The 15,143-nt window shown below is 33.8% G+C and overlaps 1 protein-coding gene across 1 annotated transcript in view; it reads right to left on the bottom strand.

The window, feature by feature from the left end:
• LOC125505514 (protein dopey-1 homolog) overlaps positions 1-13,792 on the bottom strand; it is a gene marked incomplete at its 3' end in the record, with an annotated part of 28,085 nt that extends 14,293 nt beyond the window's left edge. The window contains 5 exon segments of the mRNA XM_048669494.1: positions 2,731-2,906; positions 3,184-3,373; positions 3,431-3,596; positions 12,945-13,131; positions 13,196-13,792. Coding sequence (XP_048525451.1) covers positions 2,731-2,906; positions 3,184-3,373; positions 3,431-3,596; positions 12,945-13,131; positions 13,196-13,342 — 866 coding nt within the window.
• Between the last annotated feature and the right edge of the window lie 1,351 nt (positions 13,793-15,143).

The following is a 15,143-nucleotide window of genomic DNA, read 5'->3' as shown; positions in this document are numbered from 1 at the left end:
CGATTTTTGCCATGGAAAAAAGATGGATAGCCATCCCTCTTTCTTTTTCCCATCAATACAATTCAATCAATATAAAAAACGAGATATTTTCAACTACTTTGCCAGAAATACGTCGTAATTATCCGATAATTTTCCAATTAAAAAATGTTAAATTCTATAGTAGCATTCTATTATCTTTATCCTTGTCTCTTATCATCGTATAGAATAGAGACAATAAATTATTTGGCTACTTCGCTATGCATATTATAGTTGCATTTGCTCGTTAATATATCTATCATCCTTGTTTACCCTTCGTGATAGAACAGAGAAAACAGCATATTATTTGACTACGTAACTATGTATTTTATAGTGGCATTTGCCATGAGTATGTTCAGCATCCTTGTTTACCCTTCGTTATAGAACAGAGATAAACATCTTATTTCGTTCCATCTGTCATGAGATGAGGGGCCACTAAAACTAACAATCCTGTAAAATCGTTGATAAATGACAAGTGTTATCGCACTCGAAAAAATGTAATTCTATCATAAAAAATCCATAAAGTTTCTTCTACAAAGAAAGTGCGCGATCGGATACGAAATACTCAAGTGTGTTCTCTATTTAGATACCCTCCAGAGACTTTTTCCGGCTTTTGAATTAGGCGGAAATAACTTGAAAATCCTCCTGAACGCACAGTACAGTCTCCCCGAAAAACGGGGTAAGTACATCTGTTCTTTCCACGCTATTTTACGTTTCAGGGCAATTGAAAGCCAAATTTACCTAAGAAAACGAGCACCGATCTTAAACACTTTCGACTATAATCAGTTTGCGCCATTCTTGGCAGAAACTTAAGCGTTCAAGTTGAAGCGGCATTAGGGCCCCTTTATTTCATCAATCATTTATACTTTAAGGAAAGGAATTATTACATCAAGATAAAAATTCTTCAAATTCAACGGCAAAGTGCAAATTTTCTTTTAGGAAGGAATTTTTTATCTATACATATGTATTTACAGATAATTACAAAAATATTCGGACACCCCGCGTTTAGTTGAATTTCTCCACGAATATGAAATGTTTTTTTTTATTGTTTGAATATAATTATATGGTCACTTATGCCGACTATTATTTCAAAATAAGACGTAGTATCGCTTCTGCTATGATCAGCACGATTTAACTGTAAAAGAAGCCACAGCAGTAACGAGCATTCAGTCATTACATGTTTGATCAGAAGTCACAAGATTTGAGTCTCAGATAGTCTCAGTCTAAAGATAGTCAGTCTTAACATATACGGTCTAAGAGTCATAAGTCATAGTTAAGGTTCGGTTACAAGTTAAATCTATTGTTTGTATTAATTTGGAAATAAATTGTTTTCAAAAAGCTCTTTCAAATTAATCAATAAAATTATATCTGTAAAAGTATTCGCACATTTATTACATTTTGTTAATTAAGAACAATCAAAAGTAACGATTAGTATTTGGTGGGTCTACCTTTTTATTCCAACGCAGATGTGCGACGTTCGGACAGAAAAAAATATGACTCTGGAAAAAAATCTATCTACTTTGCCTTCTTCAAGTCAAATTTGCTTCAACTGAATTTTGCAGTAATATTATGAGTAGTATGAGAGATTTGAGATATTTATAAAGCGTCCATTCCTGGGCAATCCTGGCACTATGCATATAATCATTGCCTTGATAGAATTCAAAATTCTCCCTTATTCCCACTTTAGACGCACTTTGAAACAAATTAGTTTTTAAGATTTTTAAATAACCCATTTTGTCCAAGCTTCCATCAATAAAAACTAACTCGCCCACACCAAATGAGGCAATGCACCCCCATACCATAAGAGATCACCCGCCGTGTTTTACTGTTGCAGACAAACTTTTATTTTGAAGTTCATATGGTTTTTCCCACAACATTTGTGGTCCATCCGACCCCAAACATCTTGAACTTCGACCTGTGTTGACGAAAACACTTATTTTTTACCAAACTCAGTACAGGCCAAGGCTTAATATTCATTGGCCTGAATACATCTGCGAACAGTGTAAACAGATACTTTTTCCTTTTAACTGGAAGTTGTGGGGCACTAACTTTAAGATTTTATTTTACTCGTTTCGGTATAAGCCTCATTTATTTTGAATGTAACGTCTTTGAACGGTCTACGTGAATAATACAATCTCATTTTTATAACTAAATACTACAGCACCTTTTTTACGTTAAATTTTTCCGCGATTTTTTATTATTATTAATATAATGGAATTAAGTCCAGACTTAATTCTAGTTCTTTTCTTTTGCAATAAATTTTCATTGCACCGAATATAACTATGCCTACTTAACTGCAGCGAAAAAGCGCATCAATTGTTTATACCACTTAAGAATTTTTAATATTATTAGAAGAAATCCGATATTGTTGTAGTGTAGTAAAATAAAATTCTTCTTTTTCCAATTGGTTTGTTTGTTATTAAAACATTTTTCAATGCGTTACTCTAGTACTGTTTAAGAAATTCAACTAAGCGCGGAGTGTTCGAATATTTTTGTGATCCACTATCTTTGCATTCCTCAGCCAAGCCCAATAACGCAATATTTTGAATCACCCAGTAGCGTTTCGGTAATTTACAATAATCAACAAGGTCGACTAATTCAAATTCAATGTTGTGACATTATTTCCTAATCAGCTTGTGCTAAGGCGCGTTACGCTGATTGGGAAGTACTTTTGACTCTTTCCCAGTATTAATAAAATGTGATATGAATACAGACCTATTTAGGGACATGTCCCTTCTTAGTATTGTGGACAGGGCTGCGGTGACTAAACGCACCATGTCAGCGTAAAGAAGTTGCTTGTTTTGCATGGGAAAACACACCATCAGCAGGTCTAAAGCGGACCTTTGTACCAGCACGCTCGAATCTTGAACTGCTGCACATAAACCTGACACCTGAAACGAAAATATACCAGTTCAATATAGCAACAATTTATTATGTGAGGCTTGAACTAAAACAATTTAAATGAATCAATGAAAAATGTTATAACTAAACATTGCAGAAAAAGTTTTCTTAATCGTTTTCAGGATTTTTTTCACGATCAATCATCAATCTTCAAGTGTGTTGCTTTATTTAAAGCTACTCTAGTAGTATTTATAAATAATCAATTTTACAATCATAATCACAATAAATTCATGCTAATTGTGTCACATTCCTGAAAAATGCCCATACCATTAATCCAATATCATGTCCCATTAAATAGAGTTGGTCCTCCATGGGCAACTTTCGACTATAATGAGCGAAAACGTAGGTAACCGCCGGCAATCTTACAGGACTGTTATTTGCCACACATTGCCATATGCAGGTATAGAAATAGGGCGGTCCCACCCCATCACAAACGTCTTCTAATAATTTGTTAGTTCTACAACAAAATTCGTTATTACTAACTTAGCCCCATTTTCTCGCGTTCGCTTCCTACCTATCAAAGTGGTCGGTTCCTGTATCCAACCCCGGAAGAATCCCACTAAGAAATCCACTTAAAGCCGGCCTTAGCCGATCTCCTAATGGAACGAAATGGGTCTCGTATATGGTCAACAATGCTGGACGTATATTCATGGCAGCATGGCTCATAAGAGGAAATAAACCTTTAACAAAAATAAATTAGGTCACTAATTGGAAAAAATTAAGTCATGTGCAGGTGAATAACATTGTATGTGGTCGCAAAAACAAGTGGTATGTTTGTTCTTTCCTTTAGATGCTTTATTGCGTAAGTGATAATTAACACTTACTATGTTTAGAGAGATGTTTTATTACCTACGCCCTGTTAATTTATTTATTAGTGTGTTTTCTAGAGAAATAATCGATGTTGCTTAGCTATGATGACTCATGAAGCTGAGATCAGGATTTAGTAAAATTTTGTTTTAAATTACCAGCCACAAAGAATAACAAGAATTTTATTTATTGCAGTATATTTCAATTAAAGAAACGACTTAATTTTCTAAACACACTTTGTACAAGTTTATTTGATTGTTACTCAACTGGCGGTGATAATTAGGGCTCTGTATTAAAAGCAATTTTAAGCGTTTTAAATGAATATTCTAATTTTTAATAAAAAGATTTCGGGTAATGAAATATTCGAATTTATTTTATAATCGAGTGATTATTAATATCTCACATTTCTTAGTCGCAATTCGGAATATTTGAGCGAATTCATACTGACATTTTTAGCAGAATGCTATGGAAATCCCAATCTCCATTTTCTAATACTGCGACCTTTAAGCACATTTTTTATGGATTCACGCGATTTATGGGAATACTAGGCCTCGTATCTCCCTTTGATATCAATAAATGCGAAAGTAATCATCTGCATCGCCCTGTGGATAATTGATTTGAGACATTCAGTTGATAAAATCAATTCAAGTCTCTGCAGAATAGAATAATTCGAGATATTTAATTGGATTCTTTCCAACCATCCGTCCATAATTCACCACGTCCGATAATCCTTCGATTGCAAGCTTACGGATCTTGCGAGTTTTTCGATGTTCTCTTAATAGCTTCTTAATAATAATATAGAAGGATTCTTAATAATAACTTTTGTGATGTCACATCCCTTTCTTTCCCCGGAACTTTCCGGCAGTGTTGAGGTTGATTTTGATAAGAATGTCGGAGAGTCGAAAAAGAAATCGGTTACTCATAATTTTATATAAGTAAAATTGCGCTAAATGCTCTTCTGACGAAAAAAAGCAGGTAAGCGGTAAAATATTTCTCTTGACTAAATTGGAATTTTCCATTCAACTTACTTGTTCTGCCCGCATTAAGAGCGGATACTTTTAAATAATAATTATTTAAAATTCTTCTTCAAAGCTTTGCTGATACATAATAACTATGTCGTCCCTGCAAATTTGCTTAAGGTTCTTGCCTCTCGTGAAGTCCGATGTTCTAAATTGACTTCTTAAAAATTTATAGAACCGTTAAATTTTAAATATTTTAAGCAAAAATTGCCACAAGGCATAGTGACCTCCTATGTGAATCCAACAGACAAAAATGTTTTCAAAATTTGCAATAAATTTTATTTAAATACACAGCGAAATAGGTAATCAGCTTCGGAACACTTGCACATTAACATTTTTTTCGTGTAGCGTTTCTTCTGGCCGTTTTTTAACCGAAAATAAATTACCCGTTCAATTGGGAACATTTTTAGTTTCTTGCGGTTGTTTCAAATCTGTGACCGTTCTAGCAGGGTAAATTATAAAACGTTTCCGCAATGGATAAATAATGGGCTCTCATTGCAATGGTTGGGTCCTAATTATTTAGTCTATTGCAGATTTCAAAAAAATAGTTGAAATAGAAGATTATCGAAATAAATAAGCCTAAAAGTTGGCTCCACCTAAATGATGGTTGAAGTTGCAACAACAGTTTTATTCGTTTTCTTTTTGAGTGCGATTTTCTTAAAGTTGGGTGAACTTCAAAAAAGTATATAATATAAAAGAGTATAAAATTTAGATGACGATCTTTATCACTTCTCAAAACATGCCCGGTATATGATGTCTTTCGGAATTTTATGGTAGCTAATAGTTGCCATTCGATGTTTGCTTGTTCAGTTGCCTCGTTTACAACATTTGTCCATAGAATATGAAGCATAGTTCGTTCTGTGGAGTCACATTTCGAATGCCTCCAGTTGGTTCAACATCCTGACCTTCAGAGTCTCCGACTACACTTCGTACAGCAATAGACATTGAACCATCATATATCACAAGTATCAACTTCAAATTAAGGTTCTCTTTGCAGTGGATTGTTCTCATTTAATTGAAAAGTTCCCGAGCACTCTCAATCAAATCATTAAAAATCAAGAAGCACCGGGTTATAAAAAAACCGAATTAGCGGATCACAAGAATTGAACCTATTCTTCTATGATGTGTATTAAAACACTAAATAATGCTAGACTTGAAAACCGATTTGCAACGCAACTGCAACGCTCTAGTTGTCATTACGGGATAGAGGCTTAAAGGACGGATTTTTTTATACCAAACATTATATCAGAAATGATTTGGCTTTCACGCAAAATTTAAAAAATCGAAAATAGTGCACGCCTTAAAAACCGCTCTTAGAATTTGGCTCATATTGAGAGAACCGATTGAACTGGAAGGCTTTAGTTGCCATTACCGGATAGAGGTTTAAAGGATGCACTTTTTTATTTCAAACATTATTCCAGAAATGTTTTGGCTTTCACGCAACATAAAAAAAATTCTAAAATAATACAAGTTTCAAAAACCTCTCTTAGAAATTGGCTCATATTTAGAGAGCCGATTCAACTGCAATCCTCCAGTTGTCAATACCGGATAGAGGCTTAAAGGACGCACTTTTTATAAGGCCTGGGTAACTTAGTGAAATTTTTGGAGCAGTGCTGCGCGACTGGCTTTGTGTGTCAACCCAACGCACCGGCGCAGTAATTCAGTCCCGGTGCTGGCAAAAAATTTACTTTTTTGGCAAGTTATTCTTCGATTTATTTTAAGGGCCATTTATTAACAATATTTTTAGTTTTTTCAAAATTTCAGAATTTTCCAGTTTTAGCAAAGTTACTGTTTCTTCTAAGTAATGTTTTACGTAAAAATACTGACAATCTAACTATATTTTCCGCGAAAAATCTTAAAATAAATTTTATTACAACACTCGCCTCCTTCGTCGTTTCGTAAAAAGTATTGACATCCTTTTCCACTTTCAAATTTAGGATTAGTTATCTTGTTTTTTTCTCGATAAAATTAATTTTCCAAAAAACGATCAGAGAAAGCAAAGGCATATGATCAACTATTTGGAAAACTCCTTGAAAATCTCATCGCTCTGAAGAATTTTAAAGTTTCTTAAAAATTTCCGATTTTTCTCGTTTTAGACAAAAGCCAGGAAAAGGTAACTCAGTGCATTTTTAGGTGTTGGAGCAGTGCTGCGCAAATAGCTTGGTACTCAGTAACTCAGTTCCGTTGCTGAAAAAATGATACTCCGAATGTTAAAATTCCAGTCTAGGGTTTCGTACAGCTTTAATCCGCTTTAATAAATGAGTTATGACTCATTCACCGATGTGTTATAGCGCATTAACTCAGAGAGCGGCAACAACTCAAAAGTGCAACTCAACACAGTGTTACGCAGGCCTACTTTTAATAACAAACATCATTTTAGAAATGTTTTTAGTTTTCACGCGATTTTTCTGCAATTGCATTTGCAAAAAAATCCCTATATTTCAATAAGGATATCGGGTGAAATTCGGTCCAAGGCTTTCTCATAGTGCACAGTGGATGCAAAAATATCCTTTCGCTGGTTACAGCATTTCTGAGAGAGACAGTTCATTCAGAAAAGTGAAGTTTCTGAATACGAACTGAGAATCATCGAAATCCTACTCACACTTACGGGTAATGCAAGCGTGAGTAATACGGATAAATGTCTCAAACATGTGATAGGTACATGAGGCTGATTAAATTCTCCTGTAATAAGCTTCACAGCCTCGTTCACAATTCCGTATTATTTGCGAATTTAAGAATGATTGGTAGTATGCCCTCATGTGTAAAACATATACCGTATATGCGTTTTTATCCGTTATGCATGCATTATCGGATATAAATTATTTGCAGTACTTAAGCATCTTCAATTTCAGGAAATACCGCACCCTAAAAATTAGTCATTGGTATTTGCAAGAGATTATGTAGGTTATCAGTATCAGTTAGTCTTAACATAACTTATCAGACCTGATAATATCAATGATGATTCTGGATTTGTGATAACGGGAAACAAATAATAACCCGGCTTAAATAGATATACATTTGGCTTGATATTACTCTATTTGTATAAGGACAAAAACATCAAAATATATGAAAGTAGATAGGTACCACCCAAGACATTATTTTGATGAGAGTTAACACCAGTTATACTTGAATGGAAACAGCCAGCAGTATTAACTAATAGCTTCTCAGTTTAACTAATGCCAAGGTCAAACATGACGATTGTTCTGAAATGTTTTTCTTTCTAATTAATACCGGAAAAATGTAACAAACTCATTGTTTGGTTTGGCTGAATGTAATCAAAGGTCCATCTGTTTAATCACCTTCATGCCTGCCAAACTGAACGATTTTATTAATACGCTCAGGCAAAAATGCTGCATGAAGACCGCAAGGCCGCATTTTAAGTTTTAACTTAACACTTTACAAAATCCTTCTATATTATCACGTTCGGCAAATATTTGCCCATATCGCTGGGCAATTTTGCAGGAACAGCTAGCTACTGGCTCAACATGATACTCGAGAAAAATAATGCATTCGCACTCTGAAATTAAACCAAAGAGAACGTTTCGTTTTTCACAAAATGTATTTTGGTGCATGGGTTATTTTCGGATTTTTCAAGAACCATAAATTTTATTTTGCGAGATTTTGCCGATCCCAGAATCACTTTCTCGCGATGAAAATAGAATATTCCGAAACTCAGTGCTTCTGGTCAATTGTTTTTGACCACAGCGGATTCATTGGATAAATCCACGAAAAGCACATTTAATATTGCTGTTAGGTTCTAAATATAAACGGGTGCTTTTTACAAACTCCGGAGATCCTTTTAGATTTGCTTTTCCACTATTTTAGTATTTTTACTGACTTAAGTTTCATTTGCATTTGTTACACCTACCTCTCACTCATTATTAAATAGTTTCTGCGATGTCTGTTTTTAATAGTTATAAATAATTGTACATACTTTCCTGACTGTGTTTCAATTCCATTGCATATATTTTTGCCAAAGCTTAAAGTAGCAACAACGCTACACATAGAAACTGATGATGGTGGAAAACATCGAAACGTATTTTAATTGATAAATAGACAATAAATGACTGAAGCCCAGGAATTATTTTGATTTGGAGTTATAAATAATGCCTGACATCCAGTAACTGTAATGACTTTTTAAGTATGACTATTTAAGTCCGGTTTAAGAAGAAAAGGATAATTTAAGAATGAAGCGATCAAATGTTATCAACATTCCGGAATGTTTTTATAAAAATGCGTAGATAGTTGAGCTGTGAGTGTCAATAAATTCGTTACAAAAGCATGATTATATGATAAATGAATTAATACATTCTAAATTTAACTGTTATCACGCTGGAATTAATAAAACCCCGTCCAGAAAAATGCTAAAAAATGTTTTTACTTTAAAAAACGGCCAAGCATATAAAGTGCCTAACATTGGACACCAGCTAAGTCAGTATTGCGCGTTATTTGATATGCACAGTGTCCCACTAGTATGAAACGTATTAATTGTGTCTTCATGGTTACAGATGGCAAAAAATTTAAATACCGTGTAGGTATTTGCGATCTGCATTTAAAAAAATATTTTCAAGTGTACAGTCTCATGAAATCCTCAAACTTTCATTTGATTAAATTTTAGTTGGTCTACCGTTTGCTTGTATCGTAGACTGGAAATTCTAATTTTGCTTCGAAAAATATCTCTTGCAATGGGAATTTCTCAGAAACGGTGTGATGGCAACCTGCTCTTTTCTTTGGCTTCTAGAGGAAGAACTGAGTTTCGTTGTTCTCGCTACAAAGTTTCAATAGATCAACTTTCAACAAATTAGCAAAGTTTAAATATTTCAATTGACTAATACAATTTGTTGCCATCTCATACTTAGTTGCAAGAGACACAGTATAAGATGTCAAATAGATAGAAGAAAAAAAGGCTTCCATTTACAAAGTTAGTACATATTAGTGAATATAAATATTTGAACTTTGATAATTCATAGAAAGTAAGCAACTAATGAAACTTTGAAGTTAAAACTACAAATAAAACAAAACCGATTTCTGCCTCTAGAAGCCAAAGGAAGTAGCAAGTTGCTATCTTTTGCCGTTTCTGAGATATTAACTTGTAATAGGTAGTTGGTAACTAGATAATAAACCGATTGCAAGAGATTAAAAAGTGAAAAACTTAAATTGCTAGTAAACGACACGAACAAACGGTCAACTAAGTATGTATAAAGGATTGCTAATTTAATGCAGAATTCTCAAATGATAGGAATATTTGGGTGTGCTATAAAAACAATTTTGAGAGACATTTTTATGAGACAACCTATACAGGTTGATGAAGCAATAAGCCAGAGATTGAAAAAAAAGATATCACAAAAAGAGCGAAGATGATCATAACTAGAAGAAATTTTGAATAATTCTTGAAATCAGAAGTTTTAAAGGACATTTTTAATTAGTTTAAATTTCGTTGGTTTCTATCATGCCTGGGATGTTGAGCAACAGATTAATTTTTATGTGATTAAATTTGCCTTTGCAACGTGGAAATATTGTCATGCAAACAGCCACTTTCTACAACAATGTCAACAATAAACAAACTGAAATCGACCTTCCAAGCAAAAGCAAAGCAGTGAATCATCGAAAGGGCGAACATGTATATTATTACATAATCATGTTTATTCTGTACTTTGGTGACTTTTTTCGAAATATTCAGTTTGCTACCGACAGTGGACGATATTGTCCACTTTGTGTCGTGTGAATCGCGTACTTAGATGGCAAATATGGAATCATTGTGGCCCTTATCCTACCTGATAACTATAGGATTAAAGTTTTCTATTTGAAGTAGATTTTCGTTGTGTGTAGGGTTCTTTTTGCTTTGCTGATTTCAAATAAGTTTATCTTTGGACAGATTTCCTGCAGTACTAAATACATGTTCTTCTTTCTTTCCAGGTGGCACTACGCAGCTTTCGGTAAGCTTAATATTACTTTGCCCCTGGTTCCCATGTAAGTACATGTAGAACTTTAGGTCCCATATTCACCAACTGACTCGTAGTTAGTTAATTTTTAAACTTTGGGAATATTTTGGGCGGCTTTGTGTTTTTACATCAAGCTCATCTGAAGCTTGTCTAAAGAACCGTGTCAGACATGCAAATAAGGGTTCCAGTTTTATGTTTTTTCGTCAAAAAAGTCATGGGTTTTTGTTTTGCCTGTTTGTTTATTGCGTAATCAACCGAAACATGACGCCGCCTTTTTCGACGCTGCTCAAGAACCATTTGAGCCACAGAGCTCGTTTTTATATCATTGAATAGAGATTTGAAAATTATATTGTATAACGTATACGTGCGTGAGTAAATTCTGGAAGATTTATCACAAAAAGTCACACGGAATTTGAATATCAGACATTTAGGTGCAAGTTTACGCCAACGTAAAAATAAAGTCTTCTACAGAATGTTAATATTTCAAGTTTCTTGTGGCTTTACTTTGGAAGTTAGAATTTTCAATTGAAGAGTGTGCAGTTACGTAAAAGCGTTGATTTTCAAATCAACATTTACAAAGCGCACAAAATTCAAGATTTCATGTGATTTGAATGAATTTTTGAAGGTTTGAAGAAATGTTGACGACATTTAGAGCGCAATCTTCTTTACTTAACACACAACTCTGAACTTGTAAAGTATTTGTCGATTCTGAGAAATATAGTTTTGCAAAACTCAGTTCGACATGTATCCCGCAATAGTTCTTGAAAATCAAATCCTGCGAAAATTTTCTTAACGATGAGTGAAGTTCGAAATGTTTACTGTACTGTTAAATCGCACTCTTCTTTACTGAGCGCACAACACTGAACTTGTTGACAAACATTTTATTTGTCGCTTTTAAGAAATTTAGTTCTTCATGCAAATTGTGTCCCGCAACAGTTCTAGTCTGCGCCAACTCCTGAAAATTCAGTGAGTTACCCATGCACCAAGCACCAAAAAAGTTTGGGTTAGTTTGGGTATTTACCAAACCAAAAAAAAATATTTATGGGCTTCTGTATTTACTCTATTATCTGCATCTATAATTATTAGACAGACCAATATAGACAGACAGACTCTACTTCGAAATAAAGCAAATCCTCTTATATGTATAGAGAAATAGACAATACTTGCTGAAAATCTTCAATAATCAGTACTGTGTTCTTCTGTATTTAGAAACAAAATTATCGATTGCCTTGAAAACATTAATGCTTTATGCCGTTATAAAGCAAGCCAACGAAAATATATATGTACATAAAATTCTTGAACTAAATAAAGAATCTTTATAAGTATAGAGAACTGTGAACTTTAACATGGAAAATTCTGACTTGCAGCCCAAAATAGAACTCCAATTAATTTAAATATGGCAGTTGTGAAGGTCAAGAACTCAATAGCAGGAACAAGGTCGCGTTTAAAATCAATTTTTTACCTGCATTATGTAAGTTTTGTGAAGGAAACGAAAATAATCGGCCTAAATAGTCAGATGACTTGGCAGGGTCAAGTTTGAACTGCTTCAATTCAGTTCAGCAGGTTTGTTTCAATTAACTGAATTAAACAAACATGCTCGCATATACCTATGTAAGAGGTGGTTTAAAGATAGAGTACACATCGGAAAATGTGTTGAAAATTAAAGGACGCGCTTGATTATTGTACCTTAAAAAGCAAATTTAGGTACAACTTTTAGCAACCCAAACGGTTTGTTTAAGAGAGTTAATAGTATTTTTTTCTATTAAATACAAAATTAGTAATTTTCAAGTAGTGTTGTAGTTTCAAGTTGCGATAAGTACTTTAACTATAAAAAAATTATTACATAGGTATACTTAACTCATAAAAATAGCTTTTTACCAATAATAGTAAATGTCTATATAGTTTTACAGATAACGCGGCCTTATCAACAGTTTAGCAAGTATTTTATAATACCACTTCCCATTTGATAAAGTAAAGTTTTATCAGGCCAAATAGGATGTTTGAAATCAGACAACTATATACCTACTTTTAAAATTGTGTAATTTTAGTAAGGACAAAAGTTTTTAATTGATTCATAGAAAGTTACTGCAACATCAAAACCCACACTACTCTGGTTTTTAGTAAAACCCATAAGATAAGCAATCAACATAATTCTACCTAAATACGCACAATTTAAAGATAGCAAGCTGATAGGTATAAGTAAAAAGTGTGAATATGTAGAGCAAGTGTCGATATTATTTAAAATGTTCACTGAACTCACCTGAACTGTAAATAAACAACTCGTAAGCTAGACGATTGGTTCCCATGCATCTAAAAATTATATCATAAGTTTCGAGGGCCTTCAGGTGAACTCCTGAAGGCAGCGCTGGGTGCATACATTGGGCCAATCTTTTACTGATCTTTATCCTTCTAGGAATCACTGGGTACTTTGTGTAGCTTAACAAGACCTGTTAATTAATTATGTAATTGTTCATTTCTTGATGCTGCGAGTTGGATTAATATGTGAAATACCTTATTCAGTTTTCCTAAGGCTGAAATAAGGTCAGCCCACTCAGAAGTGTACTCGAAGTTCTTCAGAGCTTTATCAACTGCAGCCACATACATGCGATATTTGGAGTCTTTCATGAGTTCGTATTCTTCCATTGTTATTGTAGTCATTCTGTTTTAGTATATTGCACTTTTCGGGACGCACTGAATTCAATTGGAAAGTCTTTGTTTACAGTTTAAGCACAGGTTTAATCACTCACATTATCCCGCATATTTTCGGCACAACGTCGCGCTAGAGGCATCCGAGGAGCTAAACTCCGTTGCAGATAATAAATGAATTCCCGTAACGATATTAATAGAGTCAAGACCCCCTTTTTAAATAATTAATTGGCTCTTGATATTGACAAACAGCTAGATGCTTATGGAGCTCTGCTGCTTTCCAATCGTTTTGTTGACGTGTGTCTCTAAAAGTAAATATCATTTACTTGCACATATCACTTTATACACGATCACTCATATCAGGGTTATCTCTTAGTTTACGAACTATTTCAAAACATTTACAAATATGGTGAACATTTTTCTTTCCATCTAGTCCAGTTGTCACTAATCTGACAGCACATCCATATGATTTCTGACTGATTGTCGGATGAAAACACAACAGGAATGTGGGTTTGGATTAACTGACTTAATGTACTAATTTCGAAGGCTATTGTACTAAATTACCAAAAAACTGACTCGTTCCAGGATATAAAAATATACAATTGAAATACCACTTTTGTTAAATTCAAGAGTTTTATAAAATAATTGGTGCTCATGTACCTCTTTTAAGCTCTTTTTAATTGTGTCTTAAAGTACATTAAAATAAAGTAGTTTCAGTGAAAAAAATGCGGATCGATCATAGGATCATGCTAGAAAAAATTTATAAACTTTCAGAAAATATCCATATTCGCGCTAAAATGTGTGCTGCGTTGCCAGACTGTTCAGAATGTTATATGTATTGTAAGCTTAAATTTTAAGATGTGTTGAATTTGGATCGGGATGGCCTCATTGTTTTTCTTTAATTCATAATTTTTTTCACGGGCACCCTTTAAAGGATTGTAGAAGATAAAATTGAATTCTAACTTAGTGAGACCCAGGAAGGATAGGAACTTAATAACAATTGCACGCAGTTAGGAAAATAAATCAAAATCCTAACTAATGGTAATCCAATACTAAAACAACTTAAACTAAATCAAAAATATTTCCTAAGGGAATATATGTCATTTACTTAAAGATAATTTCCCTTTTCGGAAAGTGCAAGTATAAATAATTATCCAGGGGTAAAATAGGTGGCAACATTGGACTTTGTTTAATTTATGAATCGCCTGGGATCTGAGTATTGATGCGCAACACTCCATGCAAGGGCGTCCAAAGCAAGAAGAACACATGTGGAACATATCCGCAATCAATCAGGAGGTTTAGAACAAGTCCCAAAATTTTGCAAAACCTGTATTGCAGACGCTCTTATGCACAATTTTGTGTGTCGAATTATTGATTGTTAGTTCTTGTAACAAGGTTTAACAGTACACGTCTCTGGGCAATCTCATTCTCCACGATAAATACCGGGTCATTTGATGATGAACATGATTTTTCAAAAGTTACAAGTGTTTTTTCTATATGGATATGAATATTTTATTAAAGTTTATAAATGTTTTTTAGCAGGATTTCATAGCCGAATTTTTTTTCCACTGAAGCTGCTTTATTTTTATTGTACTTTAAGGGAAAATTGACAAAAGACGCGAAACTCCTAGAGACATAAAGCACAAGAGCACCAAATAATTTAAATAAATCGGTTATTTTTCTAGTTTATCGGGTCCTCGCGTTTTAAGTTAACATTATGCTTAGATAATCTATATATCAATGACCTTCCTTTCCTTTGACCTAGTAATGGTTTTGTTAAAATACAGTTGAAGACCACTTTTTACTACATCTT

The sequence above is a fragment of the Dendroctonus ponderosae genome, unplaced genomic scaffold (genome assembly GCF_020466585.1).
Source record: "Dendroctonus ponderosae isolate FM_Combo_2020 unplaced genomic scaffold, Dpon_F_20191213v2 Dpon_F_20191213_8, whole genome shotgun sequence".
Taxonomy (NCBI): Eukaryota; Metazoa; Arthropoda; class Insecta; order Coleoptera; family Curculionidae; genus Dendroctonus; species Dendroctonus ponderosae.
This window is presented reverse-complemented; position numbering and strand designations above follow the sequence as displayed.